A 24,197-nucleotide genomic window follows, 5' to 3' on the forward strand; every position below is an offset into this window, starting at 1 on the left:
CGACGCATTCGGGTGGCCGAGTCAGGCGAATAAAGGATTAAAATGAGCCAGGTAAGAAAATGATGCAACCAGCCACATTGGGAGGTTGCACCTTTATAAGGATATGGAAGAATAAGGATAAGAATGGGTAATAGATATTGGTGTTAAGAATACTCCGGCGTGAGTACTGTGTTAAGAGAAGGGTATTACAGATCGGGGGGCGGCCCGATCTTCGACCCGCTGGAGGGACTAGCCCAAGGAAGGTAGGACGATGAGTATTTTAAGTTAAGCTACGCACTGGATGTGTGTATCTGATAAACCCCCCCCCCCCCCCCCCCCTCAAGGCCTTCTCTGTCCTGCCTCAGGATTTAAGGCATGCACATCCGGTGCAGTTTTTACCCAAAGGAAGGAGTTCTGACAATATGCTATAGGCAGGTCAAGTATTAGCTCTTTCTGGACAAAAGATGAGGTTAGATCTGGAGAAATAAAACAGAGAGGATTATAATGTACGAGGTGTGTGGAATCCAGCTGTGAACACGCGAGCCGAGACATGCAGGCAGGTTGCCGGGGCAACGGAGTAGCTGCCTCGCGGGGAACAGCGAGGTGGGACAGAATCGAGACAGGAATGCGGACCATGCTGTGCACAAGCAGGGGACGCATTCGTGTGTGTGAACAATGCGAGTGATGAGGTAGCTTGAAGTGATGTGTTGGAGTGAGCACATGTATGTTGTGTGCTGAGTGGAAGCAGTGCTGCATTGTCGAGCATGCTTCCAAGGAAGACTTTGGGATGCTAGAGTTGGAAGCGTTTTGTTTTGTATCTCAAGGGAGATATTGGTTATTTCTTATATGTGGAAATAGGAAATGTTTATGTGATTTTTGGAGAAGGATAAATTAAACTGGAATCAGAAAAGCGCAGGTATCAGTTTAGATTTTGAGATGCCATGTGGGACTCAGTCTGCTGGGGAAAATTGGCAGGGAATAATGAGTATGTTATGGAGAGCATGTGTAGACAGGGCTTTAAAACAAGTGTTCAATTACATCCCCACATTAACGGCTCTCCAGATGTAGCAAGGGAGAATGGGAGTAAAAGTCAAAAATGATAGGCTGTCAACCGACTGGGTGTTTATTCAACGGCCTGGCCGGGGCTTGTATTTGGCCGACTTGGGATGGCAGAATGCGTTGAATGAAGGCAAGAATGACATGTGATGCTGGCGTGTGCCATTTATGGGTGCTGAGTGTACATGACTGGTGGAGCGGGTGCGAGGATGCACGCTTGGATTAAAACATGTATTTAATTATCTGAGGATGTGTGCCGAGGTACAGTGTGGATCAATTAAGGGAGAGGGCACTTCGACTTTGTACATCCGTGGACTTTGCCATGCGTGTGAAAGCGCAAGTCAATGATAATAATGTCTTGTCCAGCACAATATTTTCGCAACTATGGAATGTGCTCGAATTCCATGTTGGTGCAATACGAGTGTGATTCCCGCCATGCATGCCGCGAGAGATACATTGTTTGTGATGGGACTGTGGCGAAAGGTTGGATAGCAATGTGTAGAATATAAGATGCGTCGGTACATTTGTGTTGATCGATGCGCCGAAAAAGAAGTTGGAGGCGCGTGATGGAGTTGCAGGTGCGGACCAAAGCGGTGTCCGCGGTGTTTACTGGGGGTCGAAAGTCACTCCCTCAGTGTCTGCAGACTTGTCGTTCGGCAGTGTCGAAAGACAGGTTCGATTGTCGGTCTGTCTGCTTGATTTTCGGGTCTCACTCTGAGTATATGGTATATACTCTGAGCATATGGTCGTTTTCTGTTTTGTGCTTTAATGGTGGTTGATTTGACTTCCCTGAAAGGGGGACAATAAATATTTGGTGTTAGCTGTTGTCATTTCGGATGTTTGCAGTTGTAATGTGGAGCCAGTCTGTCTGTCCGACTGGGTGTGTCTGACTGCGTCTGCAGATATGGATCAAGGAGAAGCAGTGTCTGCGGTGTCTGTTATGGTGTCGAATGTCATTCACTGTGTCTGCTGACATGTCGTGTGACTATGGTGACTATGATGGTGTGTCCTGGTGGGAAGAATCGTGGCAGCCTACAGATTTGAATGGAATGGCCTCTGTGAGACCATCCTGTTAGTACGTTGGGGGTTCGTCTGTCTGTCTGTCTGTGAATGGAAACTCAGAAAATTGAACTGGACTTCGACAGAAGGCAGGTGGGTGGTCACCTGCTGTGAATTGTGGTGGAACATTTGTGATGTCCCCTAATACGAGGGGACGAATTGGTTTGTAAATGTGTTGTGCAGGTACTTTCTCTGTAGGTAGCCAAATTCTACCTGGGGTAAGTCAAGGTGGAGGGGAGTTGTCTCTGATGCCTTGCTCCACGGGGCAGTACTATTGTTGTCAAGTCTCATGTAATCTTGGTTAACGTATATCTACGGACAAGAGCTGCACTTTATTTTAGTAAGTGACTGGGAAAGTTTGTTTTAAAAAGTGCCAGTGGAGTTGTTTAGAGTTATGGAGGTCACAGCTCGCTGGAACCTCTGTTTATGTTTGGCTGGCTTACACTGGCTAGTGTATGGGAAAAAGGGGGACTGAAAATGCTTTGAATTTGCAGCCTGGCGGACAAGAGCTGTGTTTGGGAAGGTTAGAATCCAGCATTTTGCAGCCCTGAGCAGAGGGGATTGCCCATTGGGCATGTTTAGGATTTAACAGAGTGGTGGAGGTCTGTGGAAATATGAATCCAATGTTTGATGTATACTGGTCGGTGTGCTCTGAGTTCGAAGGAAGATGATGCGATTATTTCAGATTTATCATAGTTAAGTTTGAGAAAGTTGATTTGAAGTGATTTACATCGGAATGCATCTCATGGAGGACTCCCGCTGTTCAAGGGAGGAAAGGTGTGAAATAGTGACGTCATCCTCGCTGGAAATGTGGTTGGGAATGGCAGGATTGACGCGAGAGTCACAGTGGGTGAAAAAATTGACCAACATGAGAATTAGGTCTATTTCAATAAATAGATCAGGTTATTTTCTTTTTATTATTTGTTTATTGGGCAGCTATTGGGCCAGAGGCTAAAACAGGTGTCTGCAACAGGTGCATGGGATGCTAAGAGAGGTATTAGAGGACATTGGATTAACTTTAAATTGAAATGAAAATTGAAAAGGTGGATTAGGAAAATGAGTTTGTTCAAATAATCATGGCATCTGTGGGATGCAACAATTTTGTGCCAGAATAGTGTATGGGGAACCGTCATCTGGGAAGCGTCGTTAAATGGCAGTAGGTTTAGACAGGTATTGAAAGGGTTCGTGCAATGTCATTTTGGGGCACCACTCGACACAAGAGTGGTAGAGAGCTGAAGTGAATTCTGCCAATATGGTGCAATAGGGTGACAACTGAGTTTTGTTTGGAAAACTATTTGTTTGCAATCTTGGTTCGTACATAAGCTGGCAAAGAGATTATGCCAGTCTGAGGGAGTTTGTGTCCTTTGGATGGGAGCTGGAGCCTTGTAGGGTTGGGGCTTGTGGCTCGCCATTGTCTGTCTGCCAGTTAAGGTGGGCAGAGGGAAGAGGGAGTGATACTGCTCTGGCCTCTTGCTTGGCAGAATTGAGTATTGCTGGTTTTACCCCTGTTCAAAATTGAGCTCTCGAGAGCTGATTAACATTAGGATGCATCTCTCAAGGGACCCCTGGGTGGTCTCGAGAGCTGAGGTGTGAAATATGATGATTTTGTCTTGTGGACACTTTGTGAGTGGCTAGACACGCGCCTGAAAGGGGAAATTGTATTCATAACTCATGTGGGTTGTGTCTGAAGGAAAGGTTTGGGAGGAAGTGTGAAGAAGGTCGTGGAAAGTGCAAAGATGATTAGATTGGAAAGTCGACTCAGATGGATTATTTGTCAATGACAGGTGACTGCAGGAATTGTTGAGGAAGTAGAGGAAAGGTTGTAAAATGTTAATGGAAAAGACAGGAAATAAAGGAAAGTGGTTAGTTATGGACTGTTGTTTTTGAGATAAGAAGGTGATACAAGGGGTTGGCTTGCACTGGGGGGACCAATGAATGTAAAGTTTAAAAACGTTGTGTTAGATTGCTACATGCAGAATGACCCCAATCGAGGAGGTGATTGGGGGCTGGTGAAGATTGGATCACGGCTCTGCAGACCAGGTGAACAAACTCCACCAGGTATGTGGGAATCACATCAATTGAATTATTGCTCAAAGGGAGGTGATAGAGCAAAATGAAGAAGATTGTCATGTGGACCGCAAGGCTAACCTCCGCTCTTGCAGGGAAATGGCTTTGGGAGGCTAGTTGTTGTTTTGGTAGACTCTAGGTTCTAAAACCTAAGGCAAAATGCATAGGAGGGTAAAGTTGGTGATTGCGGATGGAGATTAGCTAGAGAACTTGGAGACTATTTCGTTATTTTTCAGATAATTTTTCCAGTGGGTTTATACTGGTGTGAAATTCGCGTATCTAGGAAAGAAGGGAAAAAATGTCCAGGTATTGATAGGATAACAGTGAAATTTTGAAGGGGAGAATACCGATTATTTCCATTGACCAAATGGGGGGGAAATGGTTGGTAAATCATGTATTATTAGATGTAGGGAAGATGATTAAAAGGAAGGTATTTTCGGAAATTGGTGAAAGTAAATATGGCATTTGAATTTCCAGACACGACACAGGAAATGCGGCTATGAATAAGCCAACCATCTGAGAGATAAGGTAACTAAATGCCAATTGGTGGGACGGGGGGCTAGGAATTTGATCATGGTGTGTGTAAGAAAGTATTTTTCAGGATGGACGATGAAGAAACCGCCGTCGGAAGACCATGATCTTGACCACAGAGGCCGTCGACCTGAATGGGTCCTACAACAAGGCAGATGTGACCGGCGCTTCAGAAGATTGTATTGATTTTTGTGATGACTGTGATACTTGTGTTGAAAATCCCTTGTGGGAACTGGCTGATGCCTGTATTGATGTTTGTGATGGCTGTGATACTTGTGTGGTAAACCCCTTGCGTGTACTGGCTAACGCCTCTTATGTATTACAAGCTCACAGCTGTACACCCCCTTCCGACCCAACTATGGATCTGATTGCGATGCTGGGTCTGGCAGTCGAGGGACCCGACATGGATATCCTAGACCCGCAAGCCGACCAGGCGTCCATGGGAGACTTTGACATAAAGGAAGTCCCTCTCTTTGCTTCAAATGTTTCGGATCTCTTTGCTTCAAGTGATTCGGATTTTAACGCTCTGTACCCTGACCAGGAACATGAGACACAAGATACTGACAACATTATGTATTCCCCAGAACAGCAGCACATGAGAGATCTCATGGGCATGATCGTTGATTAACTTCGAAGATCTGCAAGGACCGCATCTGCAAAGGGTGGGGGGAGCAAGTTCCGCAGGGGAGGTTGTTGGCCCCCTGGCAGAGCAGAACCTCATCTGGACCAGACGCCTTCGTTGTGGATCCGAAACGTTAATGGGCTTTCATGTTCTGAGCCTTCATGTTCCAAACACGCACAACATGACACCTTTCAAACATGCATGCAAGGTACTTTATGTGTGTGGCATGCCCTTGGAGGACACACATACAACACTCAATAAAGCCCGATGTGGCCACATATAACACTATACTCTTTTGCTTTGCAAATAAAGCCGATGTGGCCTGGTCTCTGTGATACGTAGTCTCGTAGAGACCAAATGGGGGAATGTCGAGATCATGCCTTTTATTGTGCCTTATGTAATTGTGGTTTGCATTTAATAATGGTTGCTTTGTGAAAAGGATTAAGCTTACTATGTTCCCTTTTGTTTTGAACTATGTTTTATTGTCCAACTGTGCCAAAAAATGTAGAAAGATAGTGAAACTGCTTGCTCTGTTAGACCCCCTAGTGAAAACACGTCTGTCTGTCCTTGACCAAAAGCCAACATGGAAGATAAGTTTTGAGAATGTCACGGTGCTCTTTCTCCCTCCCGCATCTTGCCCTTTGCTCATGCCAAATAAGATAGGACAAGGGTGGGGGTACTGGTCAACGTTTCCCCCATTGTGTATTATACTGCTGAAACTTGCCAAAATTAGCAGAGATTTTTATCACACTCTGCAAGTATATAAGGAAGTTCTTTCTGTAAGGAACTCAGGAGTGTATGTGGCCATGCTGTTCGTCTGTGAATGGTATGACTCTTACACCCTCCACAGCGCTGTGATATTGGTTCATCATTAAATCTTGTTATCTCTTGAACTCAAGGTGTGGAACATGGTTCTATTCTCGACATATACATATATATATACATATATTGTGAGAAACCACCGGTGAAACCACCTGTTCTCACGACCGATTTGGTGCCCCGCCCACCGCGTGACGTGGCATCCTTGGAGCCTCACGCGATCGGGGGGGAATTCGGCACGTGATTGGTGGAGGGGTCGGAGAGCGCGGCCGCCATCTTGTGCAACGCACGCGGCTCGAAGGCTCCGAGTGGGAAAGATAAAAGGGTTTTCCTTGAAGCCTCCGGACAGCCGAGTTGGGCTGGTCGAATACCGTTCTGTATTTTACGAGCGAGTAACTCGAGAAGAGAACGAGTGATTCCCGGCTTCGTGTTGGAGCTACTGGCCGACCGTTCCTGGCGGCCTTGTGCGGTATTCCATCCTGGTATCCTCCGAGTCCCGGAGCCCGTCGATTGGAGCCACGAGTGATCTTACCTGCGTCCTGTTGGAGCGTCTGTTGCCGACAGTTCCTGCCGGCTGGTGCAGCATATTACCTTTTGTTACCTTTCATGGTTTTTGTGATCGAGCCAATAAATAATCGTGCCTTACCCCTAGAAGGCCGATTAAAACACAATTGTGTTTATTGCGTCTCTTTTGGTTCACTACGTGGATTACTTGAAGCCCGGACATTTACGTCCGTATTCCGTGCTGGGATACATTCCACAGACGGGATCGCGACAAATGGGTTGCTCGTCCTAGGATCATTCAAGTAAGAGCCATTCGATTGAGACGGGAATTCTGCAGTGGACGACATCTTCTGGCATCTGTTCATCGCCTTCTCACCAGCGGACGCCGTCTGGGAGGAACTTTCTCGCCGTAGGACGCTGTCTTGGGCAGAGAAGTGAATAGCCTCGGATCCCTCCAAACAACCGACAAAGAATAAGCGAATAGCCTCGGATCCCTCCAAACAACCGAAAAAAAAAAAAAAAAAACGTGAGTATTTGTACGTGGTATTTTTCTCATTGGCAATTTGATGTGCGGGTGATATTGCGTAGTTGTGTCGTATTTCCCCAACAGAGCGTTGTGTTTGAGCGTTGTGTTTGAGGTTGTGTTTTGTGCCTGGTCGTATGATAACTCGTAGCCAAGCTATGTCGACCAGGGAAGTGAGAGTTCAACCTGATCATGTTGACAGTCACGTGGGTGGCGAGGTGAGCGACGCAAGCAGCCTTGACCCGGGCACTCAACCCGAGATGTTAGGAAGCGATCCCATCATGACTAAATGCATGCGTTCGCCCTTCTGGACCGGGCTGACTCCGGTTCAACAACTTGACATGTATAACAGGGAGAATGACAGGGCAGAGGCAGAGCGTGCGGCAGCAGCAGAGAGAGAGCGTGCAGCAGCAGAGAGAGAGCATGCGGCAGCAGAGGGAGAGCGTGCGGCAGCAGCAGAGAGAGAGCGTGCAGCAGCAGAGGGAGAGCGTGCGGCAGCAGAGAGAGAGCATGCGGCAGCAGAGAGAGAGCGTGCGGCAGCAGCAGAGGGAGAGCGTGCGGCAGCAGAGAGAGAGCATGCGGCAGCAGAAGCTGAACGCGTCAGAGAGCATGAGTTGCGAATGTTGACTGAACGACTGCGGGCAGAGGGGTCTGCTGCAAGAGTCCCGGAAACTGTTCATGTTCGTTTGCCGGACTGGACGGGAGACACGAAGCCAGAAGCGTATCTGGAGATGGCGTAGAAGTTGTTGGCTGCCGGTGGCATTGATGAGAGCTTGTGGGTCGGCCATCTTGTGAGCCATCTATCTGAGAAGGCGAGGGAGGTATATGCGAGGATGGCAACCGAGGACGCAAACAGATACAGGGCATTGAAGGCCGAGATTTTGAACGCCTATGCGGTGTCCGCATGTATTTATAGGAGAAATTTTTTCAGCTGGACTCGTGAGTCCAGTCAAACCTATGAGGAACATTCGCGGGCCTTGTTGGAACAGCTGCAGAGATGGTTCAAGGGGAGCAAGGTTGAGTTACCTCAAGCGGTGGCGGAACTCCTGGTGCGTTACCGTATCGATCAACAGCTTCCGCCTGACTTAGCATTGTTTCTTGTCGACAAAGACACTGCTTCCTTGGCAGACTGCGTCAACCTTATTGATAAACATGTTTTGGCGTGCAAAATGCTGCAAGTCACGCAGTCGCGTCGTAAGACGGAGGAGTCTGCGATCAAGACCGCCCCCCGTCTGCCCGGCGGCTGGATCGAGGGGAGGGGTTCTCCGATGCCCTCCACTGGTGGCGGTCGCGAGCCGCAGACCAGGGCAGGGCCCTGGTGCGATTTCTGCAAACGCGTGGGGCACGGTGAAAACCGCTGCTTCTCTAATCCCGCTAGTCCGGCCTACCGAGGCAACCCTCCTGTTAAGTCGGAGGGAGATCAGTGGAGCTCATCCGCCGGGCCCTCGCACACGACGGTGGCATCGGTGACCGAGGTCACTGCCACCGAGGCTAATTCCATTCATCCACTGTACCAGGATTATTCAGGGACAGCCTTAGTGGGTGGCCCTGATTCGATGCTGAAGTTTGAGGCCCAATACCTTCGGGATACTGGGGCGACACGGTGTGTTCTCCGGGCGGGGGTAGTTCCGGCCTCTCAGATGCGTTATACCGGCGAGTATACCCTCCTTCGGGGCATTGACCGGGTTCTTGGCCGGTATCCCCTCGCCCTCCTCGAGGTCCGGAGTGACATTTTTAAGGGTCCAGTGACCTGTGTGGTGGTACCCTACTACCCGATACCCGGGGTCTCCTTGCTGATTGGCAATGATGCCATGGCCAGGGAGGAGTCATTGACTCTGACCTGTGGGGGGGTCACTAGATCCCAGAGTAAACAGGCGGAGAGAGTGGCGGAGTCAGACATATCTTCACTCTGGCCCGAGGAGCCTAGCGCCTCGACTCCAGTTCCCGACGGTGACGTTGCGTCAGCTGAAGTCCACCCGAGCCTCCCGTCCAGCCACCCTCAGGTGCCGTGCTCCTCAGGGACCGCTCCCGCCATGTCGCGATTCAGCAGGAACGCTAATGCTAAGGTATATGTGGGAAACCTGGGCAATGGAGCAGCGAAGGCCGAGCTAGGGAGGGTCTTCGAACATTACGGACCACTCCGCAACGTATGGGTGGGCTCGAAACCCACCTGGATTTGCAGTTGTTGAGTTTGAAGAGCCACGAGATGCTGAAGATTCGGTCAGAGCCCTTGATGGAAGGTTAATTTGCGGATCGCGTGTGTGCGTCGAGATGTCGAATGGCATGTCGCGGCGGCCTCGTTTCAGACGCCCTTTGGTCCGCAGGCCTTTCGACCCGAACGATCGATGTTACCAGTGCGGTGAAAGGGGTCATTACGCATATGACTGTTGTTCTCGACACCGGAGGAGTACCCGCCGCTCTAGGTCTCGGCCCGTTCCCTTCCTGTCAACGCTTTCCCCAACTTGAGTTTGGCCCCCTTGCCTCTCTATTGTGCTTGTGTGAAGTGTAACTCTTGTAGGGTAGATATTAATGTGGTGTATGGTGTTAACTATTGTGTGTGGAAAAAAAAACCAAACTGGTTCATTGTTAACCTGTTAATGCCTGTTAATGGCCTGTGCGTTAATAATTGCGTTATTGTTGCGCTATTGCGTTGCGTTGTATTGTGGCGTTGTTGCGTTATTGTTGTTAATAAGTGTTAATACTTGTTAATGGCGTTAATTGCCTGTTAGCGATTACCGCCATCATCTTGCCATGTGATTTGCACCTACTACAAATACTGGTTTTTAAAAAACGCCGTCTATTCGACGGGGTTTTTACTTAGGGGGGGAGGACTGTGAGAAACCACCGGTGAAACCACCTGTTCTCACGACCGATTTGGTGCCCCGCCCACCGCGTGACGTGGCATCCTTGGAGCCTCACGCGATCGGGGGGGAATTCGGCACGTGATTGGTGGAGGGGTCGGAGAGCGCGGCCGCCATCTTGTGCAACGCACGCGGCTCGAAGGCTCCGAGTGGGAAAGATAAAAGGGTTTTCCTTGAAGCCTCCAGACAGCCGAGTTGGGCTGGTCGAATACCGTTCTGTATTTTACGAGCGAGTAACTCGAGAAGAGAACGAGTGATTCCCGGCTTCGTGTTGGAGCTACTGGCCGACCGTTCCTGGCGGCCTTGTGCGGTATTCCATCCTGGTATCCTCCGAGTCCCGGAGCCCGTCGATTGGAGCCGCGAGTGATCTTACCTGCGTCCTGTTGGAGCGTCTGTTGCCGACAGTTCCTGCCGGCTGGTGCAGCATATTACCTTTTGTTACCTTTCATGGTTTTTGTGATCGAGCCAATAAATAATCGTGCCTTACCCCTAGAAGGCCGATTAAAACACAATTGTGTTTATTGCGTCTCTTTTGGTTCACTACGTGGATTACTTGAAGCCCGGACATTTACGTCCGTATTCCGTGCTGGGATACATTCCACAGACGGGATCGCGACAATATACATACATACATACACATACATATATACATACAGTATATACATATATATATATATATATATATATATATATATATATATATATATATATATATATATATATATATATATATATATATATATATATATATATATATATATATATATATATATATACACATATACACACAAACACACGTGAAAAAGTAAGTACACCCATGTAAAATTTTGACTTTTTCAACATATTTCAACATACAGCTATTTGATCTTCATTTCAACAATATATATATATATATATTAAACATTTGTAAGTGAACAAAGCAAAACGTATGCAATACCATCATGTCCAGCTTCTCCCAAATCAATGTCATGCACCTTGATCTCCCCAAGTGGATTGTTCACAGATTCCTGAACCCAGAATCCTGCTTCATGGGTAATGCCAGCCTACAAGGATGAAACCATTGGCCAGTAGTGAGAAGATATGAATAAAACAAAATACAGTAGTGACCCCTAATTCCGAACGCCCCTCATCTCGAACTACTCTAATTCCGAACCGTAAATTCGAGAAAATTTTGTCCCTAATTCCGAATGTATTTCTATAACCGAACCGCCAACATAGCGTTAGCGTCGTTCATATCCTTTGCCATTGTTGAAAAGTGGCACCCTAATAAAGCAGTGGTTAACAGGAGCATTAACTTGTTCAGTGACAATGTGATTGACCACTTCAGAAAAATTAAGAAAAGTCGCCAACACCAGGCAACTTTGGAGAGGTGGTTCTCTAAAGAAAGCAAGCCTAGTGAGCCCCAACCCTCTACAAGTGGTGATAAGAGACAAAGAGAGCAAACACCAGAAGCACAGTCATCTGATGTTAGCTTGGAAGGTGCCTCACCTTCCAAGCAATAAAACCCTCTCCCTCCTTCCTCCTCTCCAGCTTCCACATGCACCATCAGAACTCTCCACGAAGGTAAATGCAGTTATTTTCATGTTAGTACATTTATTTCTTGTTTTTATTATTATTATTTGATATTTAGGGCATTTACTCATCTTATTTTACCTTGAATCATGTGTATTTGCAGTTAACAGTGTCTTGATAATGGGTTTTTTGGGTCCAGGAACGGATTAATTCACTTTCCATTATTTCTTATGAGGAAAATAGTTTCTAATTCCGAACTTTTCCCAATCCGAACTGCTGCTGGAACGAATTAAATTCGGATTTAGAGGTCCCACTGTAAATATTGCAAGACCAAAATATTTTGTTGACAAATTGCTTACAAAGCAACTTACATTTTACGTGCATAATTTATACATGAGGAATGGAGCGAGGCCATTTGCAACTAAGCACGATTTGGTCAAAATTCTCAAAGAAGGAGGCGAGTTATTGCCAGCACTAACTTACAAATTCCTACCCTTGTCCAATCAGCAGCACAGCCACTCCTGACTAATGATGCAATCGGAATCAGTTGGCTGAATTTAGAATGCATTATATTTTGCAATAATGGTCAGAAAAATTGTGAGCAGCATTGTCAGGATCAGCAGAGCAAAATAGTCCTGATTCAATATTTGAGAATTTTTAGACAAAGAAGCAGAGACACCTACTTAGAGACACCTATCACCACCTAGACACCTACCTAAACAAAACACCTACTTTATTACCTCCACCACCAAAGGTGGATGGAGGTTATGTTTTCACCCCTGCCTGTCCGTTTGTGAACAAAATATCTCAAAAAAGTTGTGGACTGATTCGGACGAAATTTGGCAGTGGTGGCGTATGTGACAAGGACGAAATGATTAGATTGTGGTGAAGATCCGGATACGGCTAATATAATTTTTTAAGTGATCCTTCACCATTGGGAGATAGGGGCAAAAATGATACATAGCAGGATATCTCAAAAAGTTATGGACGGATTTGGACGACACTTTGTGGACAGGTTGTGTGTGTGACAGGGAAGAATCGATTCCATTTTGGTGAAGATCTGAATACGGATTAAGATATGATATTTTTATTTTTTTTGTGATTCTTCACCATTGGGAAATATGGCCTACCAGGCGGAGGTATGCTCTCTACTGAGTGCCGTACGAGTTGCAACCAAAAATCAATCCAGACACTTACTGTCATGTGATAGCCACCATCATCTTTTGCAGTGCCAAAGTTGTCAACGTAGGACACACCATCATCAATTTGTTGCTCATCGTCCAGAACTCCTCCCTCAAATCCTGAAGGGCTTCCATTACCAGAAAATTCACTTCGTCTGGAGCCTCTGCAAAAAGAACAGGTGCCCAGTCATGCAAGATACGAACCCAAGATCTTCATAAACCTTTCCTATAAAATTATCCATATACACCAACCAATATAGTTCTAAAACAAGTTTCCCTTTCAAAAAATCAATGAAATAAAAAAGAGTTGGTGAGATTATTTGTCACCCAAATGACTTTTCAAATTTGGAATAAATGTACAAATTCTTTTTTTATGAAAAGTGAGCCAAAACCTATTTCTCTTCCAAAGGCATTGGGAAACTCACCCCCACCCCACTAGAAAAATGTGACACTGGCTGGAAACTACATAGAAAAGGTCGAACATCTGTGCTGGGTATTGTTTCACAGTGAGGTGAAAAACTGGTCAACTATCCTTAATAAGGCTGAAATCCGCCAAAATAAACTCCCCATAACTGGTGACATATCACAAACGACAAACGTGTGTGATGGCCCGTTTGCCTCAGGTTTGGATCACATGCATCATGGGGTCTTTAGGCCATGAGCAGTGTCAGGATTGTAAACAATGCAGTGTTTGATACATTTTTGTCTAAAAAAGTGGAATTTTGTTTGAATTCAACGAGGAGAGTTGGGAAAGAGAGTGAGAGTTCACCTTACAATGGGTCGAATTTGATGAGCAAGGAAAACACCATTGTAACTTCTAGTGCAATTGTCCAGTGTAAAGGTATGTACTGTTATGGATTCGTCACTTCCGTTGTTGTGGTTCTCATCCACTGTAAACATTTTTGGTTGCATGTACTATTATTGTTATCGTTTAAGTGAATTGAAGATAATCGTTTTCAAAAGGTAAAAAAAATTAATGTTTTAAAAAGAAACCGGAAACCGGATCGGGAACCGGACGAAGAAGAGGAAGAAGAGGAAGAAGAGAAAAAGGAGGCGGAGCAAGTGAGGTCGGAGAAGGAGTCGAGCTGCTTGGAGGTCTGGAGCAAACGCTGGCGAACGGGGGTCACTAGCGAACTTTGGGGTTTCCTGGGAAAGGGATTCCTGCGACAGAGTTGTTATCGCTGTGACAGTTAAACCTGCGTGACAGGTTTTGCGGTTGATTCCGAAGAGAATCATTGGAGTGCCGTTAAGTCTCGAGAACGGACCGTTGGCCATTTTGTCTCGCGCCTGATTTCGCATCACTCCAGGTTTTTCACCTCGCTGCAACCATTTCAACGCATCCAGCCGTTAGCTTGGTTTGCATGTGTAATGTAGATTTCGAGTGGGAATTTGCGGTTCGCCATGTGGGGAGCCGTTGAACATCCATACCCGAAGGTGTAATTTCCCAGTCGCCTCTTGGGGGTACCTTTGCCCATCTTTGGCAGTGTGACTGTCAACCGAGCGGGATTCTGGTCTCGATACATCATTCTGCCGATCACTGGAGCGTGGATAGACTTTGGCTTGAAGCCGGGACAGATATTGGGAATGTTATTTTCGCTCACTTGGAGCACAGTGAGTTATATTGTACGAAACTGATGGTACCATCGTAGGAATGATATATTGGTTGTACAATTGATTAATATTGTTATTGTACTGTTATTCTTATGTGACCTTAATACAATACTTGTTTGTTGGAAACAATTGGTGTGGTTTCACCATTGATCTTTGACACACAGAATAACATATCTTTCTGCCGTGGCTCCTCTCGGGGCTCGGAGGTACAACGTGACGGGGTTTGGGGAGGAGCACATAACAGTACGTACGTAGATATGTACGTACAAGGAAGAAAATCTTTTCGTTTGGCCAGTGGCTGAGTTTGAGTTGAGTTCGTTTTAGTAAAATAGCCTCTTAGGTGATGGTTAATCTCTTTTCCCCGCTCATATCGTCTTGAGGGCATTGGGATCCCAATGGACGTACGCATTTTATGAAAAGTGAATAAGAAGCAAGGACTGTCATCATGATAGTCATGTCATTAACTCCTGCTTGTTATCCAAATGCATTCTATTGCACCTTCTATGGAGTCGTCATCAGATCAGTCAACCAAATGGTTGTTGGTTTCATATTAAATTTCCTCTTGTTGTCATTCTTATTCTGCTCCTGTCCCATATATACACTGCTATTGTCAAGTGAAAGACCAATAACTGAATTGTAGTCGCCAGGAGGAAGCCAGGTAGAACACACCACACACACAATTGTATAATATTGGTGCTCCCGGAACGTTTATATAATATAAAGGATTGCTGTAAATGATGTTAATTTCACAACATCCCATATTCAACTTTATTTAAATTGTAAACCACAACCCTTACCTAAAGTAAGAACCTTAACCTGAAAGCAATTGACTAGTTTCCCGACTGCACGGATCATCAGCTGGGCACCGTCCCTCCTCGAGGTTTCAATCCTTTCAGCGTAGAACCTCTCCGAACGGTGGAGCGACAACTTCGGTCACTGATCAACATCAGTAAATTACCTACATCAGTAGATCCACAACCTTGGTCATAGATCCACATCAGCAGATTACCCACATCAGTAGAACCACAACCTCGACCATTAATCCACATCAGCAGATTACCCACATGAGTAGAACCACAACCTCGGCCATTAATCCACATCAGCAGATTACCCACATTAGCAGATTACCCACATCAGTAGAACCACAACCTCGGCCAAGAATCCACATCAGTAAATTACCTCCATCAGTAGATCCACAACCTCGTTCATGGATCCACATCAGTAAATTACCGACATCAGTAGATCCACAGCCTCGGTCATGGATCCACATCAGAAAATTACCTACATCAGTAGATCCACAATCTCGGCCATGAATCCACATCAGCAGATTACCCACATTAGCATATTATCCACATCAGTAAATTACCCACATCAGTAAATTACCCACATCAGTAGAACCACAACCTCGGCCATGAATCAATATCAGCAGATTACCCACATTAGCAGATTATCCACATCAGTAAATTATCCACATCAGTAAATTACCCACATCAGTCGATCCACAACCTCGGCCATGAATCCACATCAGTAAATTACCAACATCAGTAGATCCACAGCCTCGACCATGAATCCACATCAGCAGATTACCCACATCAGTAAATTACCCACATCAGTTAGAACCACAACCTCGGCCATGAATCCACATCAGTAAATTACCTACATCAGTAGATCCACAACCTCGGCCATGAATCCACATCAGTAAATTACCTACATCAGTAGATCCACAGCCTCGGCCATGAATCCACATCAGCAGATTACCCACATTAGCAGATTATCCACATCAGTAAATTACCCACATCAGTAGATCCACAACCTCGGCCATGAATCCACATCAGCAGATTATCCACATCAGTAAATTACCTACATCAGTAGATCCACAGCCTCGGCCATGAATCCACATCAGCAGATTACCCACATTAGCAGATTATCCACATCAGTAAATTACCCACATCAGTAGAACCACAACCTCGGCCATGAATCCACATCAGTAAATTACCTACATCAGCAGATCCACAACCTCGGTCATGAATCCACATCAGTAAATTACCTACATCAGTAGATCCACAACCTCGGTCATGAATCCACATCAGTAAATTACCTACATCAGTAGATCCACAGCCTCGGCCATGAATCCACATCAGCAGATTACACACATTAGCAGATTATCCACATCAGTAAATTACCCACATCAGTAGAACCACAACCTCGGCCATGAATCCACATCAGCAGATTACCCACATCAGTAAATTACCCACATCAGTAGAACCACAATCTCGGCCATGAATCCACATCAGTAAATTACCTACAACAGTAGATCCACAACCTTGCCGTGAATCCACATCAGTAAATCGCCAACATCAGTAGATCCACAGCCTTGGCCATGAATCCACATCAGCAGATTACCCACATTAGCAGATTATCCACATCAGTAAATTACCCACATCAGTAGAACCACAACCTCGGCCATGAATCCACATCAGTAAATTACCTACATCAGCAGATCCACAACCTCGGTCATGAATCCACATCAGTAAATTACCTACATCAGCAGATCCACAACCTCGGTCATGAATCCACATCAGTAAATTACCTACATCAGCAGATCCACAACCTCGGTCATGAATCCACATCAGTAAATTATCCACATCAGTAGAACCACAACCTCGGCCATGAATCCACATCAGCAGATTACCCACATTAGCAGATTATCCACATCAGTAAATTACCCACATCAGTAGAACCACAACCTCGGCCATGAATCCACATCAGTAAATTACCTACATCAGCAGATCCACAACCTCGGTCATGAATCCACATCAGTAAATTACCTACATCAGCAGATCCACAACCTCGGTCATGAATCCACATCAGTAAATTATCCACATCAGTAGAACCACAACCTCGGCCATGAATCCACATCAGTAAATCACCTACAACAGTAGAACCACAACCTCGGTCATGAATCCACATCAGTAAATTACCTACATCAGTAGATCCACAACCTCGGTCATGAATCCACATCAGTAAATTATCCACATCAGTAGAACCACAACCTCGGCCATGAATCCACATCAGTAAATCACCTACAACAGTAGATCCACAACCTCGGCCGTGAATCCACATCAGTAAATCGCCAACGTCAGTAGGTCCACAACCTCAGCCATGAATCCACATCAGTAAATTACCTACATCAGTAGATCCACAACCTCGGTCATGAATCCACATCAGTAAATTATCCTGACATCAGTAGAACCACAACCTCGGCCATGAATCCACATCAGTAAATCACCTACAACAGTAGATCCACAACCTCGGCCGTGAATCCACATCAGTAAATCGCCAACGTCAGTAGGTCCACAACCTCAGCCATGAATCCACATCAGTAAATTACCAACGTCAGTCGATCCACGACCTCAGTTGAGTCCAGGCAGTCAGTCAACCCATCAATGCAACATCACTTATCCCAACTTTACTCGTGGAAGATTTAATTTAGTATCACATATTTATAACTGTCCTCACACATTCCATTATATGATAATACATTAAATCATGCACACCATCCCTTAAATATAACATGTCTACCAACCAGCACCAAACTGTAATTCAAATATTCAAACAGTTACTTATAACTGACGTTCTACATGCTGCCATCTCTGAGCAACCAAAAAATATTTCAAGATGCTGCATATTTATTTTTAATGATGTACTGTATTTATACGAATATCTCATCTTCTCATCTATCTTTCTATCTATATATATATAAAAGAAAGATTTTGTTTGTTTGTTTGGGCTGCACGCGCTCATCTCCTGAACTGTGAAAGATAGGAGGAAACCTCTGAAACAAAAAATGTCGGGACGGGCACCGGGAAGGTTACATAGGCTAGGTGAGGTGGCGAGGCCAGTCGAGGCCGCCTCTGCCAGGCTGGGCCAATTTCGCAATAAACCTTCTTCTTCTTCTTTCAAAATTCTCTTGAAGTACAACTTATGCACTTAATAGGAATATCTGATTGCAACACATGCTTTCAAAATTCTCTCTCGCGGGGCCCGACAGAAGAAACAAGGAATCGTTGAGCACCAACTGATACTGGGCTCGCGTCAGACCTGCGTACAGGAGATTAAATTCAATCAAAAAGAACCCAGGCAACGCCGGGTGCATTCAGCTAGTTAATATTTTTACTATTCGTATTGTGTTTTACCAATTCCATTTGGTGTCGTTTTATGATCTTAAAGAAATCTTATTTTAATCTCCCAACTATACCTTCCTGTGGTAGCATACGTCTATTGTTGTAATCTATGAATAAGTTCAGTGTGTTGTGTGGTTACTCAGTCCTAATTATTTCACCTGCAACCGTACCATAAAATGGCTTTTTAGGAATGTTGCTATCTAAGAAAAGCATTCATATGCACGCACAATGGATGTTGTAGGCATAATTAATGGAGGTGGATACTTTGAGACCTTGGAGGTCTCCGTTCCATCTCCTGAGAAAAACAAAAACAAAAACAAAAACAAAAACACACACACACACACACACACACACACACACACACACACACACACACACACACACACACACACACACACACACACACACACACACACACACACACACACACACACACACACACACACACACACACACACACACACACACACACACACACACACACACACACACACACACACACACACACACACACGTTTTTATTTATTCATTATACTGTGGTGCTGTGCACACACGACTCGATTGCCAGAGAGGTAGGCCACAACGCATTGGTACAAACAAGAGTCTTTATTCAAACCTCGCACTTCAGCACTGGGCGGGCTCGAGCTTAGAGCCCGCATATATGTCCTGAGGCCACGCCTTGTCCACGGGCGTGGCCGATCGGTCGAAAGACGGGGCATGCGCTTTCGTTCCCCGCCTGGACGCTCATGCCACCCACTGGTGCGCGGAATTATTGTCCCTTGTGTCCGCCACATGAGCCCCCCCAGAATTCCCGCGCACCTGAAGGGTGAGTTTGCAGGGAACCCCGATGACCTGGCCGAAACGCCCCCTGGCGATGGGTGCAGGGCTGGGGGGTAGCGGGACGGCGGGGCTGGGGATGCCGGGGGTCCGACCGCCGGGGGACGGCCTCGACGCGGAGGCAGAGCTGCTTGCGGGGGGTGGTCCAGATCGAGGTGGGCCGGCTTGAGGCAGTCCACGGAGATGCAATCCGGGGCACCGCCGATGTCGATGGTGAAATATTTGTCCCCCGTCTCCAGCACGCGGAAGGGCCCATCGTACGGGGGCCGTAGCGGTTCCCGGTGGGCGTCATGCCGGACGAAGAGGTACTCCGCCGTGCGAAGCTCCGGGGCGACGTGGGAAGACGGGCAACCGTGGTGTGGCGTCGGCACTGGGGCGAACCTCCGGGCGGTCTCCTAAAGAACGGAGCGCTGTGGAGCCAGGGATAAATTCGCCCGGTACCCGCAATGGTTGCCCGAAAACCAGCTCCGCCGAGGACGCACGCAGGTCGTCCTTGGGCGCCGTCCTGAGGCCGAGCAGGACCCAGGGGAGCCTGTCGGTGACGCTGCTGCTGTGCTGACCATGGCTCGGTGACCTTGGCCATCGCGAACACAAGGGGCTCGTGGTCGACGAAAGCCGTGAACGCGCGGCCCTCCAGCAGATAGCGGAAGTGTCGGACCGCCAGGTGGAGCCCGAGCAGCTCGCGGTCGAAGGTGCTGTAGCGGCGTTTGTGCGGGCGAAGCTGCCGGCTAAAAAAAGCCAGCGGTTGCCAAGCACCATGCACCCACTGCTCGTGCACCGCGCCCACCGCGTAGTCCGACGCGTCGGTGGTGAGGGCGATCGGCGCATCGGGCGCGGGGTGCGCCAGCATGGTGGCGTTGGCCAGGGCCAGCTTTGCGCCGGCAAACGCCGTGGCCATCGGCTCCGACCAGGCGATGTCACCTTTGCCCGGCTTGCCCCGGAGGGCCTCGTGCAGGGGGCGGAGGAGCTGGGCGACGTGGGGCACGAAGCGGTGGTAAAAAATTTCCATGCCCAGGAACTCCTGGAGCCCCTTGATCGTGCGGAGTCGCGGGAAATCCCTGACCGCCTCCACCTTGGCCGGTAAAGGGACGGCCCCATGCCTGGTGATGCAGTGCCCCAAGAAGTCGATGGTGGCGACGCCGAAACGGCACTTTGCGGGGTTGATGATTAGGCCATGCTGGCCCAAGCGTTCGAAAGCGTGCGGAGGTGGAGCAGGTGCTCCTCCCAAGATGCGCTCGCGACTTGGATGTCGTCCAGGTAGAGAAAGAGGAAACGTAAGTCACGCAAGACGCTGTCCATAAGCCGTTGGAACGCCTGTGCTGCATTCTTCAACCCGAAAGGCATTCGCAGGAACTCGAAGAGGCCGAAAGGGGCGATGACGGCCGTCTTCGGGACATCGCCCGGTTGTACGGGGACCTGGTGGTAGCCCTGGATGAGGTCCACCTTGGAAAACACGGTCGTGTTTGCCAACCGGGCGGAATAATCCTGGATATGCGGGACCGGGTAGCGGTCGGGGGTGGTGGCATCATTGAGCCGGCGGTAGTCCCCGCACAGCCACCATCCCCCACCGGGCTTCGGCACAATGAGCAGAGGAGAAGCCCAAGCGCTGTTGGAGCACCGTACGATCCCCAGCCGCTCCAGCGTGGCGAACTCCGCTTTCGCCATGGCGAGCTTCGTGGGTTCGAGTCGGCGTGCCCGGGCGTAGACCGGCGGCCTGACCGTGGGTATATGGTGATCCACCCCGTGTTTAACGGCCACCGCTGAGAAGGTGGGCTGCGTGAGGGCCGGGAAACTGGCTAGGAGGCGGGTAAAGTCGTCCGCTGCCGGAAGCGTGCAAACTAAACTCGCCGGGACGGAACCTTCCAGCAAGCCGCTCGGTGAGCCGCTCAGTGAGCCGCTCAGCGAACAAGCAAGCGAGCTGAAGGTTTCGGCCTGGACGAGACGTCTGCGCTTCACGTCGACCAACAGCCCATGCGCACATAGGAAGTCCGCGCCCAGCAGGGCCATTGGCATGCTGGCGGTCACGAACGACCATTGAAAGCGCTGCCCTCCGAACCCCAGTGAGAGGCAACGCTTCCCGAACGTGCGGATGGGTGTTCCGTCGGCGGCAAGCAAAGCGGGGCCCCAGCCCGCGGCTTGCTTGTCGGACGTGGAGGCGGGGAGGACGCTTACCTGCGCGCCTGTGTCGCAAAGGAAACGGCGCCCGGACAAGGTGTCCGTGATGAACAGGAGGCTGCTGGAATGGCCGACGCTCATGGCCCCAAATGAGCGCCTGTCATTTCCCGACCTGTCAAAAGAACACGGCGGGCGGCACGTTTTAGCCTTGCGGCCGAACCTGGCACGGTAGTAACACCAGGTCTGCGGCGGTGGCCCCCGCGGCGGCCGTGTCGGCGGCGGTGGTGGTGGCGGTGGCAGCGGTAGTGGGCCGGGCATAGCAGCGGCCACGAGGGAAGCAGGGGGCGCTGGAGCCTCCACACCGGGAGCCACTACGGCAGCACCGGACACCAACTGCGTGTCGCAGGCCGCGAAATACTTGTCGGCCTCTCCAGCCAGGGCGCGGGGTTCCGTGATTTCGGAACCGGCCAGCGCGAGGCGTACCTGTATCGGTAGCTGGCGGAGGAAAAGTGCGCGAAACAAGAAATCCGGGTGCTGGTCTCCAAGCAGCGACAGCATGTAATCCATCCGGACGGATGGTCGTGTTTCGCCGAGGGCGGGAAGGTCCAGGAGGCGGTCAGCCTGTTCGATCTCCGTGAGCCCGAACGTGGCGAGGAGGAGATGTTTGAGCGCCTCGTATTTGTTGTCGCCTGGGGGGCGCCGAAGGATGGACATGACTCGGGCGGCGACCACGTGGTAGTACCGGGTCTCGTCTGCCGTGATGCCTCGGAGCTGAAATTGAGCTTCGGCCTGCACAAACCAAACGTGGGCCTGTGCTTCCCAAAACTCCGGGAGTTTGACGGCGATGGTGTTGGGAGCCATGGCGCGTTCGGGGGTCAGCAACGGCTGAATCACGTCGGGGTCACCAGTGTGGTGCTGTGCACACACGACTCGATTGCCAGAGAGGTAGGCCACAACGCGTTGGTACAAACAAAGTGTCTTTATTAAGAGCTCGCACTTCAGCACTGGGCGGGCTCGAGCTTAGAGCCCGCATATATGTCCTGAGGCCACGCCTTGTCCCCGGGCGTGGCCGATCGGTCGAAAGGAGGTGCATGCACTTTCGTTCCCCGCCTGGATGCTCACGCCACCCACTGGTGCGCGGAATTATTGTCCCTTGTGCCCGCCACAATACAGTAAAAGCTATTCGTAACATATATTATAATGTGAAGGGTCATGAAGAAGAAGAAGAAGCAGACCAGTGCAGCCCTGCACACGACATGCAGCCGATGCTGATCCCTCTTCCATCATCCAGGTACCCAATCCTGATATGGATGTCACAACCATATTAGTCAAACCAGCACAGGGTCTCTGGAAGAGTTCATTTCAAAACCCGTCGTGCAAAAACGGTTAGGACAGTAGATTTAGCCGTCTTCATTGCTTCGGCGTAGATTTATGCACGTTCCTCATTGGCATGTACATCTTCAAGGGATGTGACTAGACCAACTGTTTCAGAGCCAAAGGAAAGAAGAAGCCTCCAGATATGGTCATCATAAAGTCACCACAATTCAGAGAACTTGGTCAGAACTTCAATCTCTCCTAAACATCTGCATCCGCTGCTCAAGCAGTTTGTTTGTGAACTTCACCGACAGAAATGTTTATCTGTTGATGAAGCTTGATATTGTCTATTTTGTGTAGGAGGAAATGAGGATCACTCTTTGCCTCCGATGAGTAATGATTTGTGACAGCATTGCCTCAAATCAAATCAAAGTGCAATCCACAAGCATCATCGATATGGTGCTCTACTTGTACAGTAAAACCTTGCTGTTCGTGAGGGTTAAGTTCCTGTAAAACGCCGCAAATGCTAAACAGTCTCTAACATGTAAATCAATGATATACGTTCCAGCCTCACACAATTTAAGTCCCAAAAAATCATTGAGAATTTAAAAAAAAAACAAGACATTTAAATAGAAAAATAAGAACAATTGAGTAAAACAATATTAAATAAGTAACATTTACCATCAATAAGAAGGCTTTCCTGCTCAGAGTACCTGTACAGCACAGTACAGTATATTGTATTGTATTGTGATAAATCTCCAAGGAACGAGCCACAATTCCTTCACATCAATTAAGATTTGATCTTGCTTTAGTGAAGACAGGACCACGCAGTCTTTCATAACGTGTTTTGTTGTGTTTGGACATGGCCTGACGGAGGTTGCAAGTGAGGTCGGAGGCATCCAACGATGAAAATGAACACTGGGTTCTTATTCTTCACCACAATATTTTTCTTCTTTCAAATCAACATGATAACAATCCTTTTCCTTCAGAAAGATTATTTTGTTCCTTTATATTAAAACGCGGCGTTACGCGCGCTGCTTGTGAGCAAGGAGGAAGCGGACAAGCGGTAACATGTAAACGTCTTTATTGTAAGACTACACTGTAACACTCGAAATGCTCCGGGCTGGTCGCCCGGTGTATATCATGAGGCCACGCCTACCCCTCGGGCGTGGCCACCGCCCACTTGGTGCGTGGAATGATGTCACCACGCCAGTGGGCTTTTGTGTCCGCCACACGCGCCCCCCCAGAATTCCCGCGCACCTGGAGGGCCAGTTTGCGGGGCAGACGAATGACCCGGCCGAAGCGCCCCCTGGCGATCGGCGGCGTCCGGGGTGCAGGGATGCCAGGTGGGATGCCCCTGGCTGCCCCTGGGATGGGTGCAGGACCGGGGGGCGGCGTGGCGGCGGGGCTGGGCGGTACCGG

General features: G+C 48.3%; 1 protein-coding gene across 3 annotated transcripts in view; it reads right to left on the reverse strand.

The window, feature by feature from the left end:
- The window catches only part of LOC137426786 (UDP-N-acetylglucosamine transferase subunit ALG13), a 179,688-nt gene that overhangs the window by 70,635 nt on the left and 84,856 nt on the right, over nt 1-24,197 (reverse strand). For all 3 annotated transcript variants that reach the window (XM_068115685.2, XM_068115676.2, XM_078775122.1), the window contains 2 exons: nt 12,731-12,878; nt 10,959-11,064 (listed from right to left, as the gene is read on the reverse strand). In XM_068115685.2, the coding sequence (XP_067971786.2) occupies nt 10,959-11,064; nt 12,731-12,878 (254 nt within the window). The remainder of the gene's footprint in view (nt 1-10,958; nt 11,065-12,730; nt 12,879-24,197) is intronic.

This window comes from Myxine glutinosa, chromosome 1 (assembly GCF_964187855.1).
Source record: "Myxine glutinosa chromosome 1, kmMyxGlut1.1, whole genome shotgun sequence".
Taxonomy (NCBI): domain Eukaryota; kingdom Metazoa; phylum Chordata; class Myxini; order Myxiniformes; family Myxinidae; genus Myxine; species Myxine glutinosa.